At 44.3% G+C, this 22,445-nt stretch overlaps 2 protein-coding genes across 2 annotated transcripts; one reads left to right on the top strand and one right to left on the bottom strand.

The window, feature by feature from the left end:
- The first annotated feature begins 1,096 nt into the window (after positions 1-1,096).
- On the top strand, positions 1,097-9,332 carry PGRMC1 (progesterone receptor membrane component 1). The gene is made up of 3 exons (XM_005887207.3): positions 1,097-1,502; positions 5,370-5,525; positions 8,032-9,332. Exons 1-3 carry the CDS (start codon positions 1,178-1,180, stop codon positions 8,133-8,135), a joined length of 585 nt encoding a protein of 194 aa, XP_005887269.1. The 5' UTR covers positions 1,097-1,177; the 3' UTR covers positions 8,136-9,332.
- Positions 9,333-11,378: 2,046 nt separating this feature from the next.
- On the bottom strand, positions 11,379-22,222 carry LOC102275080 (A-kinase anchor protein 17B). The gene is made up of 4 exons (XM_014477344.2): positions 21,467-22,222; positions 19,592-19,722; positions 17,625-17,856; positions 11,379-15,734 (listed from the first exon to the last, which is right to left on the bottom strand). The coding sequence occupies exons 1-4, from the start codon at positions 22,220-22,222 to the stop codon at positions 14,100-14,102; spliced, it is 2,754 nt and encodes a 917-aa protein (XP_014332830.1). The 3' UTR covers positions 11,379-14,099.
- Between the last annotated feature and the right edge of the window lie 223 nt (positions 22,223-22,445).

The following is a 22,445-nucleotide window of genomic DNA, read 5'->3' as shown; positions in this document are numbered from 1 at the left end:
TTAAGACTCTGAAGGGTACAGACAGTGCTTCCTCCATGAGGCTGCTCCTGTGCAGCTGGTTAGCACATCAAAGGCCGGATGAAATACCAAGGAAACAACGGCCCAAATCTAGGATCCTTCCAAACTCCCACCTTCATCTGGGCTCTAGCACAGGGTTATTGTGACTGCCAAGGATAGCTCGACCAACTTCAAATAGAAGAACGCTGCCAAACAAAGAAACTTTGGTGATTATTCTGAGCCAAAAAACCAAACCAAACAAACAATAACAACAACCAAAAAAAGCGCAACAGAGTCTTGCCCGCTGATGCCCTGGGATTGAGCAAATCAGTGATTGCAAAAAGGATTTAGTGTTCCAAAAACGAACCCAAAGCAGATCAAACGATCTGATCTGTTTCACCAGACACTGGGGGAGTTATCAGATGAGGCCCAGGCACTGATTTGACCTATCCCGAGGGGTGTCTGCCCCACAAAATCTGGTGGGAGGAGGATTGGAGAAAGGCTGCCAAGGGGAGCCAGGTGAAAATGGTTAGTCTGAGTCTCTAGCAGCTAGGGTGGGAAAGGAGTTTAAGGAGTCAGTTTCTTGTCTCCTAAGAGAGCCTCGTGATCCCGAGGGTTGGCCGGGTGAAGATGAGTCTCCTGAATGGAAGGCTGGGAGAAGGTTAAAGCAGGAGAAATGGAGTTAGTGTTTGGTTCGCATCAGGTGGCTGAGAAGACCTTACACAGAGCCCGGCAAAGCCAAGCGGGTAGGTGTGTGATGAACAACTGGGGGTAAGGAGGAGGGCTGCGTGATGCGTCGCAGTTAGCTAGAGGCTGGCGTGGGGATGGCGTGAGGCTGCGACCAGGCCCTGCAGGTATTGCTGAGGGGTGTGTTCCGCAATCCCCGCGGCGGAGGAGGTAGGATCCGGCTGGGGGAGGGGAGCCACCACCAAACAGGCCAGGTCTGGGGGCCTGAGCTGGGCGGGGCCTGACTGAGTCGCGCCGGGAGCCTCGGCTGCCGCGGGGAGGCGGGGCTGAAAGGCCCCGCCCGTCCGCCTCCGACTCCGCCCCGCCTGGCTCCACCTCCTCCGCTGGCTAGTCTTGGTCAGCCGGGCCCCGCGCTCCAGTAGCTCGCGGAGAGGGAGGAGAAAGCAAGTTCCGGATCCCTGCCTATCCCGGCCCAACCTTTGCTCCAGCGATCATGGCTGCCGAGGATGTGGCGGCGACCGGCGCAGACACGAGCGAGCTCGAGAGCGGCGGGCTGCTGCAAGAGATTTTCACGTCGCCGCTCAACCTGCTGCTCCTTGGCCTTTGCATCTTTCTGCTCTACAAGATCGTGCGCGGGGACCAGCCGGCGGCCAGCGATAGCGACGACGACGAGCCGCCCCCGCTGCCCCGCCTTAAGCGGCGCGACTTCACCCCTGCCGAGCTGCGGCGCTTCGACGGCGTACAGGACCCGCGTATACTCATGGCCATCAATGGCAAGGTGTTCGACGTAACCAAAGGCCGCAAGTTCTACGGGCCTGGTACGGCGGCTGGCCGGGGGGTCGCAAAGACAAAAGAAGGGGCCCCAGCACGGGGCTGGGTCCCGGAGGGGCGAGGAGGGAGCGGGGCGCCCGGGGAGGGGCTGGAATGGTGTCCAGCCTGGGAGGGCGGGGCAGGGAGGCTCCCCGGGCGGGCAGGGGGCCAGAGGCACCCTGGAAAGGCTGCGAGCCCGTGGGATCGCAGATTCCCGGTCCGCACCGCCAGCCCCGGCGTGGGGTGGAGGAAGAAGACTGAAATGCTTAAGCCGGGGGTGGATGGGGGGGGTGAGATCGTCAGTCTGGAAGGCTGAGGGTGGTGGGGGGTGGCACAGCAGAGCGCAGTGTTGGAGGAGTTTGGAAGGTATCGGGTTCGAGGGTTCCTGGAAGGAGGGGATGATGTCGGTCTGGGGAAAGGAAATGAGAGTGTCTCGAGGGAAACATGATGGGAGGGAGGGCGAGAGGGGGTCGGGAGGTCTAGCCTTGGAGGGGCCGGGAAGGCCGATGACCCCAGGAGTAGCCATGAGGAATGGGGAGGTGTGGGAGAAGGAAATGGGAAACGAGATTAGCAGCAGGTTGGAGCACTGTGCGTGGCAGTGAGTGATGTGTGTGTGCTCTGTGTGATGCGTATGTGGCATGTCAGGCTTGTGTGTGTGCGTGCGCACGCGTGTGCTAGCAATGTGGCATGTGTCAGGTATGTGAGTGGCATGTGTTTGGTATGTGTGTGGCAGACGGGGAAAGCTGGGAGGTGAACAGGGGAGGCTCCATAGGGGGAAGGGAGCTGGATGTAGAAGGCTGAATGTAGTGGTCGATAGGAATGTGGCAAGACCAGAAGGTAATACAGGATTACACTCCATAACAGGAGAGAAGGAACTAGAAGCCAAAAAAAAAAAAAAAATGGAGGGAGGGAGAAGTGGGAGGATCCTGAGAAACAAAAGGGGTAGGGCTACGAAGGCTGCTGGGTGTGGGGATTTCGTGGAAAAGCCAACCAGAGGGGAAATGAGGGCTGCTTGACTGAGGAGCTGTTGGAGAGGGACAGGCTTGGTAGGCCTTAGAAATGAGGCTTTTCCAGGCTTGGTTGCAGAACAGAATCACCTGATGCACTTGAGGTACAATACAGATTCCCGGCCTAATCTCCCCCAAGAGTAGGGGAAAGGGGTGATCCAGAAATCTGCATTTTAATACGCCCACCCCCAGGCAAATTCGAGGAGTCTCCAGGTTGTGAAAGTTCTGCTTTACAGCATGTTTGGATCAGAGGAAGAAGGGGTTTTAGCTCCTCCAGTATGGATGCGTCTAAAATCAGGGGGTTCAGGGAGAGGAGGGAGACCGAAGAAGGCAGCAATCTGCCTTCATCCCCACTCCTGGTTTGTTTTACTTTGCCCCTCCAACTCATCAACATCAGATGTACTAAAGCACTCTCCCACGCCACAGTTTTTCCTTGGGGAGGATTTAGAAGACCTACTTCCTATAAACATGTAACTGTCAAAATAATTTGAAAACCGTACCTATATTATTTGTCACTTACAGTGGTGCACCTGAAGGCTTTATCAGTAAACATAATCATGTAAATGTCTGTTACAACCAAGCCACCCCATAAAGCAGTTGAAACGTGCCTGGAGCTTCACCATATAATTGTAGTTTGCAAAGTCATTGAGAGGAATGTAGGCCTGTGTACAGAGCTTGAAACTGGGAGTCAGGCAGCCTGGGTTCTCTGCCTTGTTGGGTCACTCACCACCTGTGTGACCTGGGGCAAAGCATTGTTCTCTCCAGGCCTTAGTTGTCCCTCTTTAAAGTGATAGAGATGGCCCGTTGTGAGATCTCAGTCTACCTGCATGAGTCCATGCATCTGTAACATCACGTGGCAATTACACTTCGTGTTATAAAGGATTCCTGAAAATGATTCATTATTTTTAATGATGTTGTATGTATGGCACCTTTGTGGGTGCTGGGAATATAGTAGTGAACAAAACAGGCCTACATCTCTGCTCATGGAGCGTACATTCTGGTGACTGTATATTCTGGTGGATAATGTATATATTCTCCAAAGATTTTTAATGCTCCCCTCAGAGTGTTTTCAGTATTCTGTAACCATAAGTTCTAAAATGGTGAGGTCCAAACCCATCCACTTGGCCTGTTTACCTTCTCTAGTGGAAATGGCAGTATGTAATGGTGATGAAAAACAACCATTTTTCTTCGGAATCTTATGTGCCTTTAAAAGTTGATCATAAATTTCGTCTAATTTGTAAAAATAAAAGTGTCCTAGTGGATTGAGGTTTCAGGCCATATTGAAATGTGATCTGTTCTCATACTTGGTATGGTGAAAGTGAAGTCAGAAAGTGAAGTCACTCAGTCGTGTCCAACTCTTTGCGACCCCGTGGACTGTAGCCCACCAGGCTCCTCCGTCCGTGGGATTCTCCAGGCAAGAATACTGGAGTGGGTAGCCATTTCCTTCTCCAGGGGATCTTCCCAACCCAGGGATCAAACCCGGGTCTCCCACATTGCGGGCAGACTCTTTAACCTCTGAGCCACCAGGGAAGCCCACTTGGTATGGTAGTTACCTGCATACTTCTTCATATCTGACTTGCTACTTGATCTACCTTTGGGGAAACAACACATTGTTTAAAGTACACTGGATTCTTTTCATTTACTGGTGCAATATTAAAATAAGTCGAAAAACCCACTTGAAGTACATACAGAATGATTCACTGCTCTCTTAGACAAAAATTTAGTATCATTATGTATAATAGCAGTCAGATATTTTATAGAATTTTCAGAGTCTTCAAACCCACCCAAAACAGCTGACAGACCTGATTCCATGCCTTCTTTACTGACAGTGAAGATTATGTAACCTGTGGATAGGTTTCTAAACCACTGATACTCATAAAATGATTTCTCCTGCAGAGGCCATACATTAATGTTCAACACAGTCTAGTCTCACAACCAAAGATCTCTATGAGACACTCTTGGCTCATTAAATTGCATCAGCATACATGTGTAAAATGTTTCTGTTTACACTCTAGTGTTTCTTATTTTCCCAGGTGGCGCTAGTGGTAAAGAAGCCACCTGCCAATGCAGGAGGCATAAGAGATGTGGGTTCAATCCCTGGGTCAGGAAGATTTCCTGGAGGAGGGCATGGCAACACACTCCAGTATTCTTGCCTGGAGAATTCCATGGACAGAGGAGCCTGGCAAGCTGCAGTCCATAGGGTCGCACAGAGTTGGACATGACTGACTGACTTAGCACGCACGCACGTTTCTTATCTTCAGAAACCATAACTTTCACTGGTGCAACCCCAGTCCCTAGAACAGAGCCAGGTTCTAGGTTCAATGTCCAGAAGTTAAATTCTGATCCATGAACTATATCTTGGATCATTCCCTACTAACACCCTCCCCCCAGGAGATAATCATTTATGGCTTTTTTATTAGCTATTTGCAATCACAAGAAATGCTGCTGCTGCTGCTCCTGCTGCTAAGTCGGTTCAGTTGTGTCCGACTCTGTGACCCCATAGACGGCAGCCCACCAGGTTCCCCCATCCCTGGGATTCTCCAGGCAAGAACACTGGAGTGGGTTGCCATTTCCTTCTCCAATGCATGAAAGTGAAAAGTGAAAGTGAAGTCGCTCAGTAGTGTCCAACTCTTCAGTATAGCATTTTGATTTAGGTATTTAAAATTTTAATGACAACAGGTCGTTCAGTATTCACTAGGTAATAATCAAAGGATCCACGTCAATCACTTAAGGTTTCCAAATGGAATTTGATATTCAAAAATGGGCTCTCCATGCTCATTGGTAAGGAAGCCATTTCCTGTGTGTGAGCCACAGAGAAATTGACTGTCTAATAGACAATTGGTCTTTGGTTTGGTTTTGTTTTTAAAGAGGGGCCGTATGGAGTCTTTGCTGGAAGAGATGCATCCAGAGGCCTTGCCACCTTTTGCCTGGATAAGGAAGCACTGAAGGATGAGTACGATGACCTTTCCGACCTCACTCCTGCCCAGCAGGAGACCCTGAGTGACTGGGACTCTCAGTTCACTTGTAAGTGGGTTTTTTTTTTATTTTGCCAGGGTCAGATTTCTACCAATAATGGGATTCACAGCAGTACAATAGTTATTACTAAGCAGCCTGCAACTGCAGAGCATTTTGATAGGCTCCTGAATCTTGGACAGATCAAGTTCATGGCTTGAAGTAATTGTAGCAGTGCTGAGTCACTTGCCATGACTGCATCACAATATCTAGCTAGTTCTCTGTGGAAACCTGGGTTTCTGTTTTTGAAATTTCTGAGGTTTGCATAGATTTTCCCACTAGGATTTGGTGTGCAGGGGAAAGGAGAGTGGCCATCTTGGCTACAGAAGGATTTTCATAAGCCCTTACTTGTAGAACTTGCTGTTTAAAAGCAGCCCACATTGCTGTTAAAGAATGAGAGACTTGTATTATACAAAACAGCTTCTCTTTGAATCTAATTGAGCCTAACTATAGGCCTCATCTACAAATGATGCTTATAATCTGCCCAGCAACAATGGTGTCTACGTTTTTTAAAAAGCAAGCAGAAAGGAGACACTTGTTTCCTGGCTTATGCTATGGACCAAGGGCTTTGGGGGGAAGTAAGGATGGAGGTCATTGTAAATGTCATTTTCTATTTACTGTTCTCTATAATTTTTTTTTTTTTTTTTTGCTAAATTCAACTGTTTTGAGAGTAATGCTGACCTCAGAGAGAGTTCTGGATTAATAATTAGCCAGGTATAACTCTGCCTTTAGAGTTTGGATCCCAAGTCAACTAAGTATAACTTTCAAGTCCAGAGGCAAGTCTTTGTACTCTGAAAACATAATTCAACTATCTAACAGTCCCTCATTTTTTGCATCTTCAGGATGCCTTTGTAACAATAGATTGTTCTATATGAAACCAATGAGTTGTAATTCATAATTTACATAGCTCTATTTTATAGGACTTAATTTCATCAGTGGGGTAAAAAACCATGGTTCCCCCAACCCCTTAAACTAAGGCTAGTCCCAAATACTGTCGTGACACTTGAGCTACACTCAAAACTGGCATGGTTCCCCCTTAAGGCAGGTTTCTCAGGTGCCACCCAGCTTTTATTTGTCTTGTACAGTCACAAGCACCCTAGGGACCTTTATAATATGTTCAAATAGGCAAGTTCTAATTGTTCCTGACTATTATTTCACAGCAAAGTAGCTCCAGTTTACCTGATTAAACAGGTTGGTTACTCCTTTAATTCCTACCCATATTCAGAAGAGGAGTTCTCTTGACCTCTGACACTGTGATAATTAACCCTACACTAACTTGGCCCGATAATACAGCCAATATGGTGGTCATCTGCTGACTCCGTCCCTCCTCGAGTCTCTTACATTCTGGTTACTTTCTTGAACCTGCATTCTCCAAAATCTCCAGTGTTCTCCTGTTTCCTTTACCACTGCCTTTAACCACGTCTAGCTTTTTTTCCCCAAGTTGAGGGAAAATTCTGTCTCCTGCTCTCCCCTTTATCCTCTGAGACTATTATCATTCCTTCCTCTGTCAGACAAGCATCTAGTAATCATGGCTGTCCCTAACCACTGTTCCATCCCTCCTTGCTCTCTACAATATGGTTTCTGCCCCCACCATTCCACTGAACCTTCTGTCTCAAACGTTTACTGAGACCTGCATCTTGCCAACACTAATTGCACTTCTCCAGTCCCTGTTGTCAGTCTCTGGTCACAAAGTCCCCATTTCGGTGCACGGAGTCTCCAGTGTTCACTTCCGTAACTCCTGTCTCCAGTTGCCTTTAATGGGTCTCATATCCTTCCCTTTCCAGCCCCATGGACACTGCCTTCGTCCTGGCTCACGTTTCTCCCCATGAGGATCTGCCCGCTGGCCTCCTAGTCACCCTGTCCCTGGACTCTCCTGACTAACTCGCCCGCCCTCTATACACAGTGGAACCGTTGTTACCATAGTACTATTTCACCTTGTCATTCCTTTGTTGTGCACTTTCGGTGCCCTTTGCCATCTGGGATAAGTTCAGACGCCTCAGGCTGCCTTTCCACATCTTTCATAAGATTTTCCCACCCTGTTTGGCTGACGCTGCTCCCGGTCTCCTGCCAAGTCGGTCCCTTTATTGCTCCCCAGATATGTTTGGTCTCACCTGAATGCCTTTGTGAATGGCGTTGGCACTTTGTGGAAACCCCTCCTTCCCCAAGTCCTTCTACACATCTTCCAAAGTATATCTCTCTCCCACGAAGTGTCCTGCAACCCTTCCAACTAACTCATACCAAGCCCTTGCTCTGCTGAACATTCCCCTACACACAAACAAACCACTTTGACATTACCTTGCACACACATCGTCAGGCATCACTCCCCATTCTATACTTCTATCTGCTGAACACAACTACCTCCCTGGGACTTGGCTGGGACTGTGGTATAAACTGCCTTGAATCCCAGCATGTTTTTGTGTTGCTTGTGGGCCTCTCGTAAGTGCTTTCAAACGAAATATGATAGTGGTTTTCTCCAAAGCGTGAGAATGACCAGTTGTGTCATCTTCTTTTCTTCCAGTCAAGTACCATCATGTGGGCAAACTGCTGAAGGACGGGGAGGAGCCCACCGTGTACTCAGACGAGGAGGAGCCAAAAGATGAGAGCACTCGGAAGAATGATTAAGGCCTTCAGCGGAAGCATATCTATTTTTGTATTTTGCAGAATCATTTGTAACATTCCAGTCTGTCTTTAAAACATGGTGATTTCAATATTTAGAAAAGTTTTGAACTTGCTGTACATTTTTTTAATTAACATCACTAGTGACACTGATAAAGCTAACTCTGTCTTAGAATGCATGATATGTTTGTGTGTCACAAATCCAGAAAGTGAACTGCAGTGCTGTAAGACAAATGTTATTATGGTTTTTCTTCTATTTGTAGTCAGTGCAGGCTGAATTGGAACTTGTATTTCCTGAGAGACAGGTAAGACATGAGTATTCCCCCCAAACAGGTTTAAAGGTTAAATGTGTGAAGTCCTTCAAGCGTCAAGAAACAAAGAATGGACTTTGAGTCATGATATTCTCTAAAGATAGAAAATCCTTTATTTCTCGATTGACCTAACTGCATGATTTCTGTTTTCTCTACCTCTAAAGCAAATCTGCAGTGTCCCAAAGGCTTTGGTATTAATTAAAGAGAGCAGTCCAGTACAAAATGAAATCTCAAAGCTGGACTCAATCACAGGTAACCTACTTTTCTGTTTGGGGACAGCATCATTGTCCTGTGCTCTTTGGAACACTCAGATGCCCTTACTTAACAGTAATCTCCAATGAGCCTGAAAATAGGATCTCAACATTCCAAAGCAAGCTTTGGCGAAAATCAGCTGGCTTGCCTAAAAACCAAAAATACATGAATAAGATTGTAGGACTATTTTCCCCACCCCTGTGTTCTTGGTTATTTCACATGATTGGACATGCGAGGGGACCGTGTAGGACAGGAGCAGATTGTTCTCTAAGAGCCTTCACACACACCCCTGAAGAATGAGGAAACCGTACACATTACTGGCCAAGTGGTTTTTAAAGTGTATTCATAACCTAACAGTTATTCTTCTGTTGTTACAAAACTATAGCCACTGCAAGAGTTGTAGTCAAGTGTCTTGGTCTTTGATATTGGTCTTGGTTAACAATAAACTTAGCTTAAGTAGACTGTACAGTTGTATGACTTTGTAAAAGTATTATATGAATAACTAGTGAGGTTTCAAACTCTTGTAATTGTAGTTGAATAGTCATTGTATTTTCTTGTGAACTGTGTTTAATGGTTTTACCTCAAATCAGAAAACAAAATGAAGTGCTTTGGTCAGTTAATAAAATGGTTTTACCCAGTATAGTGTGGTGGATTGCCTTATTTCTTTTAAACCTTAATCTGAGGAAGCAGATTCAAGAGTTTCACTTCTGAGTGATGTTTTTTGTCTTCCAAGAGAGACAAGGAAAGGGGTACAACTTCACAGAGGCTGCACACCAAAAACCAAGTACCAGCTTATCCTGTTAAAATAGTGAATCGAATTTACTTTTTTGTCGGAATTTAATAAACTCAGAGGCAGACTTCTGCCTTGAATTATAGCAAGTTTACTAAGGAGTAACTCTAGTGAAGACTTACTAAGTGCCAAGGCAGGTTTTGTTTTTGCTTTACGTATCATGGGATTAGGAAAGTGTTCAGGAACCTTATGGTCGCAAAGTTGATTCACTTCATGCCAAAAGGATATGAGACTTACATATGCAGTCGGTTGTATAAACAGACAACCTATTACTCTGAAGATTAGTGTTTTGCCGTTTTCATGTGAAAATTGACAGACTCTTCTTACAAGGGAGGTACTCCCTGAACCAGAGAGGGCTCAGAGCTTTCCAGCTTTTATGTTCTCAAACCATATTGTCTGTTTTTGTTGTTTTAAAATGTGTCCTTTTCCTGCATTAGTTTTCATCCAACAAATATTTGAGCTGCCTGTTTTGTGCCAAGCAACCTGTTAGGCCGTATGCTTTGGGGGAAGGGGAGGGAGAGAGAAACTGGGCCACCATTGCAGCCTGAGATTAGGCTGCTCCTTTTACTCAGTTAAACAGGTTTGTCTTGATGCCAGGTGGAAAACATCCAGAGCCTGGTTAAAAGCTTCAACCCCAGATAGCCGGAATCCCCCCATTCAGAACTAAACATTGTACTGATTACAGGTAAAGGGATATTACTATCAGGCAGGACTTAACTGTAGAAACTTAAATCCAGCTCACACAGTTGTAAGCCATATTATGTAAAAGGCACTGTTTGAGAAGATGAGGGAGTGGTGGTTACAGCCATGGCACCAGCCATGCCAGCCAGGGAGGGGCCAGGTGAACAGCTGTTTCCTCCTCCCCTACTTTCTTATAGTCCCTGCCTAGACACTGTCTTCTTAGTCCCAACATCTGAGGGTCAGAAGCAGCATTTGCTATGTGCTTGCAGCATCTCTGTGGCTTCTCTACACAATACCATGTTCACCTTACATCAGAGGGCCACACTTCATGCAAACCCTCGATCCAGAATGAGCAAAAACAGCCTTTGCTGTCTCAGAAAGAGCTCTCTGAACAAAAAGAAGCTCTAGAGTGCCCAGTGGCCCTCTAAGGTACAGTCCGCCTTTGTTACAGATATTTAGAAGAAATTTGCTGTACATTTCCTGTGAAAATACAATTAACTCTTTCAGGATCAAAGACTGATCACTGAAGCCCCTCACATCTATGACTGGACTCCCCATCCCACACCCACACATGTTTTTGGAAATTGGGTAACTTCTACACTTTCACCAAGGCCTGAACTGTGTGTGTGTGTGTGTGTGTGTGTGTGTGTACTCAGTTGTATCCAACCCTGCAACCCCATGGACTGTAGCCTGCCAGGCTCCTCTGTCCATGGAATTTCCCTGGCAAGAATACTGGAGTGGTTGCCATTTCTTCCTCCAGGGGATCTGCCCAACCCAGGGACTGAACCCACGTCTCCTGCATTGGCAAATGGATTCTTTAGCACTGCACCACGTGCGAAGCCCTAAGGGCTGAGGTGAAATTCTGTGGAATCTGTTTTGCTGCCTATAAAGAACTGATAAAACCTTTGCTGAAGGGAGAACAGTCTTAAGTCAAAATATGATTCTCATTTATCCAAAAATGAAAATACAACTGCATTTTCATGAGCTCTGACAGTCAATTGCCATTAACTGGTATTATAAAGGGAGATGTTGACTCAAAACAGTAGTGAAACCAGACATATTTTCAAAGAAAATATTACTGCAGGTGTGTGATATTCTATCCAGCACATCTGGTCAATGAACAAAGACTCTATACTATGACAACTTTATTTTTAATATATCTGAAAATCAAACATGTATTATTTCTCTACCAATGCAAATGACAAAAAGGAGCAGCAATGTTAGTGCAAAGCAGCATACTACAGGTAGAAATCTCACCCTCCCACAAAGTGGAATTATCAACATTTAAAAGTGAACATGTTGAACAGTCTTGCAACAAATGAAAATACATTTATTTGGTTCTTAAGTTCAAAATTACCAGGTTACAATGGCTTTCTACCTGAGGAATTCAAACAAATGTAACGAAAACACATTAACAGACTTTTAGTTAATTCTTAAAGCACTATTAGTAATGCATACAAGGAAAAACATGAAAACATCTATTTAAAAAGACACAGATTAAAGTTCCAGCCCTTCACTGGACATAGGAAAAAGATATGAGAAAACTTTTGCACCACTTAAATAACAGCACAACAAAGAATAACAGTGTTAATTAACAGAAAGTGAGTATCACATTTTCAGTTCTAAATCATTCCATCAATCCATTTGAAAAGTTCAGGAGAAATTGTTCTCATCCTTGTTTAAGGCCTACACACACCAAAAAAAGGGATTTGCTCAAATCTAGAATGCATTACCACAAGACATAAAAACCCAAGGTTGTATAGAAAGTAAACACAAAACCAGTATTTTTACTTTCTTCTAGGTCCCAGGATGGTATTTAGACCAAAATATTACATAGAAGTGACTTAGCACCAATTCTATTATACAAAAAAAATGTTTTAATTGCACATGCTGTATTCTGCAATGTATTTTTTTATGTCTGGTTACTGAGCAGCAAATTGTTTTCATGCCTAAAATCTCTGCAAAGAAAAATTATCAAATGACAGAAGACATTGAGTTGTTTTTTCTTTCTTTTTTCCAAAACAAGCATAGCTGCTTTCCATTACAAACCCATAATGTTCTTTGTTTCAAGGGCATTAAACATGAAAAAAAACAATAGGGAGGTTGGGTCTCATTGGAAAAGAATAATACCTGGTTGCCACAGGTTTTCTGACAAAATACAAGCTGTTATAATTTAAAGGCTACTCTAGACAATAGTACTCTGAACATTAATAGTCATTGCTAGTCCTTAGAGGAGAAAAGGCACTCACCCTAGGAGTGATTTTTCAGATTGGACAAGCCAAGCCTAGTTGATGGCTTGTGTGACTCTGATGGCAGAGTCACTAGCTTGCAAGTAGAACTGGATACAAGACAGCTAACAAATAAATGAATGATGTGAAGATTTTCTAGGCATCTCAGATATCAGGTTGTTCAAGAGTCTGGTTACAAGCACACATCATGCCTTATCATTCTGGGCAGCCACACTGACTGGTGTCCTACTTTGGCTTGACCAGCTGGTCCTTTTCTATGGACTATCAAGTTAGGACTATTTGAAATGAATCATGTAATATGAAAATGTTGCCTTCCACTACTTTGTGGATTAAAATACCTTTGCCCGCTGCAGGCAGTCAAATCTCTTTGAGGTCTTCCACTGCCATGTCAGCTATAGTTTTGTTGGAAGAAAAAAGTCATCTACTGCCCCCCCTGAGTTCCTAAATCCAATATAAGGCAGAATGAGTCAGCCGAGCTTTCAATAGAACATGCACTGCATTAAGATGTATGTCTTTACGAATCTATAAAATATCTCAATTTAAAAACATATTCAAGGAGTCCAAAACCAGTAGGTAAAAAGATAAATTGCTTATGTTAAGAGTTTACAAATTCTGCACACACACAATTTTCCCCCCACTAGAAAAGTATGGGCTTTACCCTTGACTCTTCCTAACTCCATGGCATTACTGAGGGTTGAGGAGGCACTTGTTACTGTTTTATAAAAGTCAGTTTGGGGATATTCAGTGGCTTTTTACAAACTGATGTCACCCAACCCTGAGTGAAAGGATTACATAACCTGAAATGGAATAGTGTCACATCCTCTCTTCCCAAGTGCCATTTTTGGTGCCCCAGGATTGTTCAATATTTCCTTTGACAAATCCCAAGTTGTATCACTTCAATCCTGTTGCTTTTCTACGATGGAATGACATGGGGTTCTTCCAAAAAAAACAACTCTGCTAATGGTCCACTGTCTGTGTCAGCCTCAAAAGACAATCTGAGCCCCTTTTAGATTCTTCTTCCAAGGCTTTGTTTCTAAAAGGACAACTCTTTGAGTCCTATGAACATATTAATAAGATTAATTTCCTTCTGGTAGATGCTCAGGGAACCCTCTAATGTCATGAAGAAGTCCAGTGTATGTTCTAGGTGTCATCTCTCTTATCTATAGGTATTTCTAGATAAAAGTCAGGAAAGTTTGTTGCTTCACATGGTGTTCGAACCAAATCAAAGAACAAGTAGAAAGATCCTTATGCATTCACTGCCATCCCTTTGAAGATAAATGATGTTAAATGATAATGTTATGACAGCTGAAGAACCGTAGAAGGCTATCTTAACTCCTCTCAATGTGAATTTGCTCCTTTGATGGCACCAAATTAAAGCTGCAATCGAACTGTAGAAATGTCTGTCCTTGGATAAGAAATTTTGCAAGCACATTGTTTTACCAAGTTTTTGAATCGGGATGTTTGGTGTTTCCAGTTTGCCAACACATCTGCCACACACACACACACACACTTTGATCTATACTTTATACTTTGGCAAGAGAAGCAAGGTTTTGCATTTGACCTTGCTCAAGCTCCTAAGTGTTTGCTCTCTTGCTCTGTAGTTGCTAACTACATAGCTACATTTGGTTTTAAATTTTCTTCTTGCAGATTTTTACTGTGAATAAGGGTTTACTGATCTAAGAAACCTTCAAAACATTTGAAAATAAAAAGAACTAGTGAAGTTGTTTCTCAAATGGCTTCTATCAATGCGCTCCAGACTGTTAGGTCTGATGTAGTAACTATCAGAATTCACCATGAAATCTCCAGAATACTCACGTCTTTTCATCCTTCCTGCATCCCAGTTATATTCTGACCTCCATGGTATCTCTCTTCTTTTGGGAAAATCCCACAAATAGGAAGCATCAGCAGTTTTTGGTGATGTTACTGGCACTTGCAAGAGCCTATAGTTGACTCTGTGGTCAAATGCACTATCACTAAACTGCCTCCTCTTTCCTATGACAGTGTCTAACTGATCACTGGCACTGGATCTGTGGTGGTGGCTTTCATCAAATAAGTATTGGGGAGCCTGTATTTCCCTCTCTTTGCTGTTGCTGTCCTCATTTCTAATGGAATTGTTTTTACCCTCAAGCCACGAACATCTCAGTTCATAAGTAGACCTCCTGCCTGGTTTCCTAAGCTTGTATTCAGAGTATTTTTCCTCCCCATCATGTTTCCACTCTGCATGCAAGGCCTGCTGACTTGACATAATTTCTGGATCACAAGTGATGATTTCACCAGCATCAAGACATCCCTTTTCTGGGCAGCTATCATATGTGGCCACAGACTTCTTTTTCTTCTCTTTGTTTACACTAAGATTATCACTGAAACATTCAGAATCACTGCTAATTTCCTCTAAGAAATCTCTCAACTTCAAATCAAAGTCTTCTGACCTCTTAGATGAGGAAACTTGGCTTTGACTTGTGGATATGGGATCCTGGACTTGGTAAGCATGAGTCTTTTCCAACAGATGGCTCTTGTCATCAGTTGGGGACAGGCAATCACCAGCTTCACTGGCTGTGTCCTTAAAATGATGTTTAAACTTCTTCGTGCATTCTTCAGCATAATCCACTTTTCTTTTCTTTTGTGATATATGCTCAGTATCCCAAGAAAGATTTGTCCAGAGATCATCTTCTTGCACCTGTTCTCTCCTATCTAGATGTTGCATTTGGCTCAAACTGGTTGAGCGATGCTTATGTTTTCTCAAATTGATTTGAAAGCTATTTCCTTTCACAAGGACAGTTCTCTTCCACTGACATGTGCTTGTTATGTGACTTGGTTCTAGGCAGATGCGGGCATATTTTGGAGTTTGATAATGGTTTAAAAGATAGTCAATAAATTCATCTGTTTCATAGATCTTCTGTTTCCTGCTATGGTCTCTCTCAACAAATCTGGAAGAATAGGAGGTATTAGAACCATGCTGGTCTTTCTCAAGAGCTTGACCTTGAGTCATTATAATTTGCAAGGAATTCTGTTCACAGCTCAAACTTTTATTGTATTCATCAGTTAATGATTTTCCAGCTTTCTCTTTTCTTGCTGAATATCTTTTTTTTTTCCCCCCAAGGCGGTGGGAAGATTTACGTAAGTGAGCTCTAGCTTTTTTCTTCATTTTTCGTTTACGTTTATAATTTGACTTGGAAACATGGCATTTTAGCGTTTCCTCCTGGTTTTGAAGATACTGAGTGTTTGGTTCTTCTTTCTTCAGAGTTCCTGACATGGTCCCCAGAGCATAATGAGCTTTGAAGCCTGCAATATTCGCCTTCCGTGGGTAAAATTCTTCAGACTCCTTCAAAGAAAAAGGTTAAAAATCTCACATGAAAAGCTCAACAGGTTAAAAATCTCAAAGAAAACTGGGCTATATAGCACTGTTCTGAAGAGTTTCTAATTACACCTAGGGTAGATCCAAATTAGGAATAATAGCACACTGAAGAAACAGGAGGTACAAAATTAAATGTCCCCATCTAACAGGAGCTGCTTTGACTAGGTCTGTGCCTGTCCTTATGTTAGAAAGCACCCCAGTTACATACCTTCAAAAGCACATAATCCTTTTTTCCTTTGTTCACAAATTGATGGGTCTACTTACTGTTCCAGGTATTGTGCTCAAGGGTGGGAAGCTGAAGAGGAATAAGAAATGCTCTACAGCGCTCCCTGGGGCTACAGTCCTAGAACAAGAAAAGACTGGTGGGTGAAATATGTGTCTTAAAGGGTCAGTTGGCTTTATAAAAGCCAAACTGCATTTTTGGGTTTTATTCCGGCCTCTTCCTATGGATTACAAGTGAGCATGTCTTTGACCTGACCACCTCGGTTGGAAACAAGATAGCAAGTAGAAAATATGGCTGTGACAATGGTGCTCTCTGCTGTCCATGACTGCAGGGCAGGTGGAAGGTGTGGACTACGGCCCCTACCCTGCTGGGAGAGCTTGTACTGAGCTCCCACTGACACTCGGCACAAATCAGGGCTCAGAGCTTACCCAGGACTTGGGATTCAAATTTGGTACCACACACATTGAAGAGAGGAATTCTTCAAAAGAAGTCACTTTTGGCAGTCATTAAGGCAAACTAACGGAGAAGGCAATGGCACCCCACTCCAGTACTCTTGCCTGGAAAATCCCATGGACAGAGGAGCCTGGTAGGCTGCAGTCCATGGGGTTGCTAAGAGTCAGATACGACTGAGCAACTTGACTTCACTTTCACTTTTCACTTTCATGCACTGGAGAAGGAAATGGCAACCCACTCCAGTGTTCCTGCCTGGAGAATCCCAGGGATGGCAGAGCCTGGTGCGCTGCCGTCTACGGGGTCGCACAGAGTCGGACACGACTGAAGCGACTTAGCAGCAGCAGTAGCAGCAAGGCAAACTAAAAAAGATCCAGCTCGCCTTATTGTCAAGATAAATGTGAGGTTTTTCTGATCCTTATTTCATGCAGTTTGATGGGCCATACCAATGAGAAAAAAAAAAACAAAAAACAAAAACAGGTGAGATGGCAAATATACCTAAAATCAACTCTACTGAAAATGAATGCCATTCACTCTTGGTGTTTAAGAACACTGAATGTGGCTTTTCAAATGAACGCTTCGGTCTTTACTCTGGGGCATCTGCTGAGTCTGGTTATCTTTAGGAGGTCAGTAAATGGGAGAACAAAACCTTCCCCAACTGAAACTCTCCAAACAAAACAACTGGCCTATGATGTGAGGTATTCCTTAGCAAACAGCTGAAGACTAGACTAACATGTCTGTTCAAGGCCCTCCTTTCCCGTCCAATCCTGTCACTGATGAATGGCCAGCGAAAGGTAATGTAGGACTACAAACTCCACATCCCTCCTCCTGGCATTTTCTGTTACCTCCATTAGGAGCTTAGAAGAGTAGGTGCACAAGCTACACTGCTCTGAGTGACTTCGTCCCAAAGTTGAGAAACACAAAGTGTGTGTGTGTGTGTGTGTGTGTGCACGCCAGATGGTGGAGGTGAGACCCAACCCCTTCAGAGAACCTGAATATCCCTTTGGTCAATGCAAAATTGTGGTTATTAGAGACCAGCCTATTGAAAACAAACCTCAACGAATACAGTAAGTCTTCCACAGCCACTGGTTAAACAATAGGCTGCTGTTTCAAAGTAAAGGCCATAATGACTCAGAGAGGTCACTAGCTACCCAAACCAACGAACAATGGGGCAAGAGCCTTACTGCAATTTTCCTTAGGAGTGCCCGCATCAGGTAGAGGGCCTCCAGCTGCGTCTGGGTCAGTGGGATCTTCCTCTTCTCCAGGTCTTTGGAAGAGTTGGACCCTGGTTGGGCCCCCACTTTGGCGCTGTCCTTCTGTCTCCTTTGCCGGTGCCTGTCCCTTTCCTTCTGGGTGCGTCTCTTGACTCTGGCCTTTCTCCTCTTTTCCTGGACCTTCCTCTCCTCTTTCCTTTTTCTGGATAATGATTAAGAGAGTGAACCCTTTAGAAGGTGTTTATCGGGCAAAAGGGTTACTCTCTTCCCCACTACCTCCTCCCTGGCAGGAGTTCCCCAAAATCTCCAGCTACAACACCCCAAGGCTCGACATTAGACCACTGAGGACAAAAGACACTGTGACACATCAGCCAAGGGGAGAGATGCTTAACGAAGTTGGTCAGTTAGAAACACATACAGGAGACCTCATGCAGAGAGAATTTAAAAAATAAATGAAGAAGACTACTGAATTCAAAGGAAGGGCCTCAACCTCCCCCCACCCCCTGCACTTTCTCAAACCAGAAGCAGGGACTATGGGATCTAGCATTTGCAGTGATGATTCCATTTCTCTTGAGATCAAAACCTTTCCTGAGCTGGTCACACAGACGCAAATGAAAGTAAGTCAAGGCACTCAGAAAATCTTAAAGGTTAGAACTGGTCTTTAGTGCACACTCCTTAACACAGTGAAGTGTTAGTCACTCAGTCATGTCTGACACTCTGTGACCCCATGGACTGTAGTCTGCTAGGCTCCTCTGTCCATGGAATTCTCCAGGCAAGAATACTGGAGCAGGTAATTCCTTTCTCCAGGGTATCTTCCCAACCCAGGGATTGCACCCAGATCTCCCACATTGCAGGCAGATTCTTTACCATCTGAGCCACCCAGTACATTATCATAAAAACAGGCTGATTTAGAAGAATATGGGCTTATTTTTCTGTTTTCTGAATATTTAAGATGTTTTGGTTAGGCTCTCATAGAAGCATGGAAACCTGGGGGGTGGGGGAAGGGCAGGGGAGGACAATTGCCTGAGGGAGGACCGAGCCCCAAACTGGAGGATGAGCTCAACTGCATAATCGATCTGGAAATTTGGGGGGGCTCATTACCTTTACTGGGATCAGCTTCTGGCCAAGTTTCACAGCCAAGACCTTAAGTAACTCTTAGCACTCCGCCAGCCAAAAAAACGTGAGAGGCACATGGAAGACTATTCTTAAACTCCTATAATTTGGATAAAAGGCTGGAAGAATAAACCTGCAAGGGGAGGAGCCAGGAAGGAGGTAAAACTGGTTTGGGGAGCCCCGTAGTTCTGGTCCAGCTGTCCCTTCTTGGCAAACCCTTGACAATCCAATGGTCCTTTCTAGTCTCAAGCTCCTAAACTGCTCAAAGAAGTAAATACACAGGCTCCTTAAATTCACAGAAAGAACTTGAACCAACAGGAAAAACGGTCTCAACAGATCCTTCTGGGTTAGTTTGATTATTGATCATCTTATGAAAGAAAATCTTTTCCAAAACAGAAAAGAATTTTCCCCCAAAATTTCAATGGATAGGCAAGGTAAACTTTGGTAAATTTAGGTAAACTGGTGAAACTTGTAAGTTGGCAGGCTAGAATTTTCATGCGAAAAGTACCCGGCCTTTTTTTTTTTTTTTTAATGATTATTAACTCCTAGACAACCTAATCTGGTTGGTCCTACTATTCCTCATTACTTGCTCCTCCTGACAAGCATACTTTTAAAGTATCTTGTTTTTCACTGCTTTCTCCTTTTGGTTTTGTAACAATGTAATGGAAAGACAGCAATTTTCTAATGGGCACCAATTCCTGCTCCCCCCATCATGCTGAAGAGATGAACCCATTCACCTGAAGAGATAAATCCGTAAATCGAAAGTTTAAAAACAGACAAAAAACAACAACAACAATGCTCTTCATTGAACTAGGTCTCCTCACCTTTCAGCCTCTTCCTCTTCTCTTTTTTTTGCTTTTTTCCTCTCTTCCTCCAACTCTTGTAATTTCAGCCTTTCTTGATTTCTCTTCTTTATAGCTCCTTCACTGAAGTGTTTGGTTGTATCAAACATAACCTGCTCTCAAACAATTCAAAGTATCATTAGAAAAGTTTGCCTGCTGGCTGGGTATGTCCCAGACCAGAGAGCTAAAACTAATTTGTACCTGTCAATGCCAAACCAAGTGAATTAAAAATGCCTTCTCTGTGTCCCAGTACCCATACAGTTACACTGCCTCTCAGTCATCTCTCAAACTGTCCTTGTGGGATTTCTAGAACTTTCTTTGGCAGAACCTTTGAGGAACTCACCTGACAGCCATATGCGGCATCATAGTGCCCGTATGGACACGAGTTCTAAGGGATGTGAGTATATTGCTTCTGGTTTGTTATATTGATTAACTGAGTTATTAATAATGTTGTTTTTTAAATCAGCAGAGACAAAAACAGTCCAGAAATGGGGTGGGGGGAGCAAAGATGTAGGAAAATTGACCAAAAGAGATACAAGATCTGACTATAGTGATTATTAAACAACTTTGCAAATCTGAAAATAAAGTAAAAGTCAGATTGATGCACTACAAATAAATTCGCCTAAAAAATATAAGGATGCAGCTGCTGCTGCTGCTAAGTCACTTCAGTCATGTCCGACTCTGCGACCCCATAGACGGCAGCCCACCAGGCCCCGCCGTCCCTGGGATTCTCCAGGCAAGAACACTGGAGTGGGTTGCCATTTCCTCCTCCAATGCATGAAAGTGAAAAGTGAAAGTGAAGTCGCTCAGTCGTGTCCGACTCTTAGCGACCCCATGGACTATAGCCTACCAGGCTCCTCCGTCCGTGGGATTTTCCAGGCAAGAGTACTGGAGTGGGGTGCCATTGCCTTCTCCCAAGGATGCAGAAGTAGCTATTTAAATATGCATGAGTGAGAAACACCAAATTCACCATCACAGTTACCTTTGAAGGGAGTGAGCAGCCTTGACTGAGGATGGTACACAAAGGGGAAGATGTTCTCATTCCACTGGTAATGCTTTATTTTTTAAGCTGCTGTAGTGTGTGGGTGGTCATTATAGCGATTGCTAGATCTTTTGTCAGACTGAATAGCTCATAAGCTTCAAACATATATTTTAACCCAAGAAGCCTCACACATAACACACACACACACACACACACACACACACACACACACACACACCCCTGAAGCTACTGAAGCTGAAAGTTCAAATTCACACTAAAGACTGATTTAGAGAAAAAGGGTTTAGCTGCATGAAGGTTTCAAGAACAAGATGACCAGGCATTCAGACAGTCATGAAGCTGTCTTCATGCTGGATAGACAGATTGACTTTGAGAGGAAAGGAACCAGGTTTGTTGGGATTCTGTTTTAGAATTTACCTGACAGTCGTCATTAATGTATAGTTAACTGTGACTCCCATAGCAAAGAGGGAATAAACTGCCTTTCTTGTTTCAAGCTGCATGTTGCCCTTTTCCAGCAATTTGTCAAACAGAAGAAGCATATGAGATACTTCTATAAGGACCATGAAGAATCCTTTAATGTCCCCAAGGAGCTGGGCAGAGCCCCAGACTATAACAACCATCACTTCAAACCACAGCTGGCAGCACGGCTGACAGTAGGAGAATGCCCTAATCATAATGATATTTTGTCCCCAAAAAATACCCATTTATTAATGACAACATAAATCTTTACATTAGCTCTTGATCAGAGCCTCCAGGGTAGTCTAAGGAAATCTGTTCCAAAGGCTTCTTTCTCGCTTTTACTCAAGACCACCTGAACCATGGGAAAAAAAGTTTATAAAACCCTGGCTGCTCCTTACCTTGATGTTACATGCCAGAGCTTTCCCATCATCTCCTTTAAGCATCAGCTTCATCCCGCGGAGGGACTCCATGGCCTTTAAGAAGTCAGTTGACTCTTGGTACTGTATAAATGCCTCGAACGTCTGCAAGCCGAAGTTGAACCCCCCAAAGCTCCCACTGGTTATAACCTCTCGGTAGGGGTCGAGCATTGGGATATCTACATTCTTGATCTTTCCAAAGCTTTCAAAGACCACCCGAAGGATCTCTTCACACGGCTTCTCCCCACTGGAACCTTTGGGAGCAAACCACTTGCAGGGCAGCCCTTCGAAGTATATGGAATTTGGACTCTTATCATGGTCCTGCTCTTCAGACCCATCACCCATCGGGGTGGCCACATTTTCCTTGGGGAAGTGCTCCCACTCTCCCTGGGCGTCTGTCACCACGACTTTTAAGTCTGTTTCCAAGCCATTTAGCTTGATGATCTTCCCGTGCAACTTGGCCTTCAGGATTTGAACCAAGCTTCGCGTTTCCGCCTCCCCCTCAAACCGGATGAAGTCCCTGGTGCTCTTGGCGAGCCGCACAGTGGTAAACTGGTCAGGACAAATCAGGCTCTTCAGCTGGTCCAGAACTTCCCAGTTAGAGACGGGTCTCGAGGGTTCCGGGCTCTCAGGGAGCAACACATTGATCATCAGCTTTGCTATGGGCTTGAGGTAGAGGTGCTGAGCTGCGCACAGTTCTGTGGCCTCTGAGTTATCATACACCACCGTGACCGTCATGGTATCCACAGGAAACCTGAGAGGGTGAAAAGGAACTGTTAGGATACCAAAGGAGGGAAACACAGATTCAGCTTTTGAATGGTGCTAGCAGTTGTTGGCGGAGAAGGCAATGGCACCCCATTCCAGTACTCTTGCCTGGAGAATCTTATGGATGGAGGAGCCTGGTGGGCTGCAGTCCATGGGGTCGCTAAGAGTCAGCCACGACTGAGCAACTTCGCTTTCA

The sequence above is a fragment of the Bos mutus genome, chromosome X (assembly GCF_027580195.1).
Source record: "Bos mutus isolate GX-2022 chromosome X, NWIPB_WYAK_1.1, whole genome shotgun sequence".
Lineage (NCBI taxonomy): Eukaryota > Metazoa > Chordata > Mammalia > Artiodactyla > Bovidae > Bos > Bos mutus.
This window is presented reverse-complemented; position numbering and strand designations above follow the sequence as displayed.

What these genes read in the sequence shown, in the direction of transcription:
- PGRMC1 (XM_005887207.3), top strand. Translation starts at nt 1,178, where the DNA reads ATGGCTGCCGAGGATGTGGCGGCGACCGGCGCAGACACGAGCGAGCTC. An exon ending in CCGCAAGTTCTACGGGCCTG is followed by an intron (nt 1,503 to 5,369) that starts GTACGGCGGCTG and finishes TTGTTTTTAAAG; the next exon opens with AGGGGCCGTATGGAGTCTTT. An exon ending in CTGGGACTCTCAGTTCACTT is followed by an intron (nt 5,526 to 8,031) that starts GTAAGTGGGTTT and finishes CTTTTCTTCCAG; the next exon opens with TCAAGTACCATCATGTGGGC.
- LOC102275080 (XM_014477344.2), bottom strand. Translation starts at nt 22,222, where the DNA reads ATGACGGTCACGGTGGTGTATGATAACTCAGAGGCCACAGAACTGTGC. An exon ending in CTCTGGCATGTAACATCAAG is followed by an intron (nt 19,723 to 21,466) that starts GTAAGGAGCAGC and finishes GTTTGAGAGCAG; the next exon opens with GTTATGTTTGATACAACCAA. An exon ending in CACTCCTAAGGAAAATTGCA is followed by an intron (nt 15,735 to 17,624) that starts GTAAGGCTCTTG and finishes TTTTCTTTGAAG; the next exon opens with GAGTCTGAAGAATTTTACCC.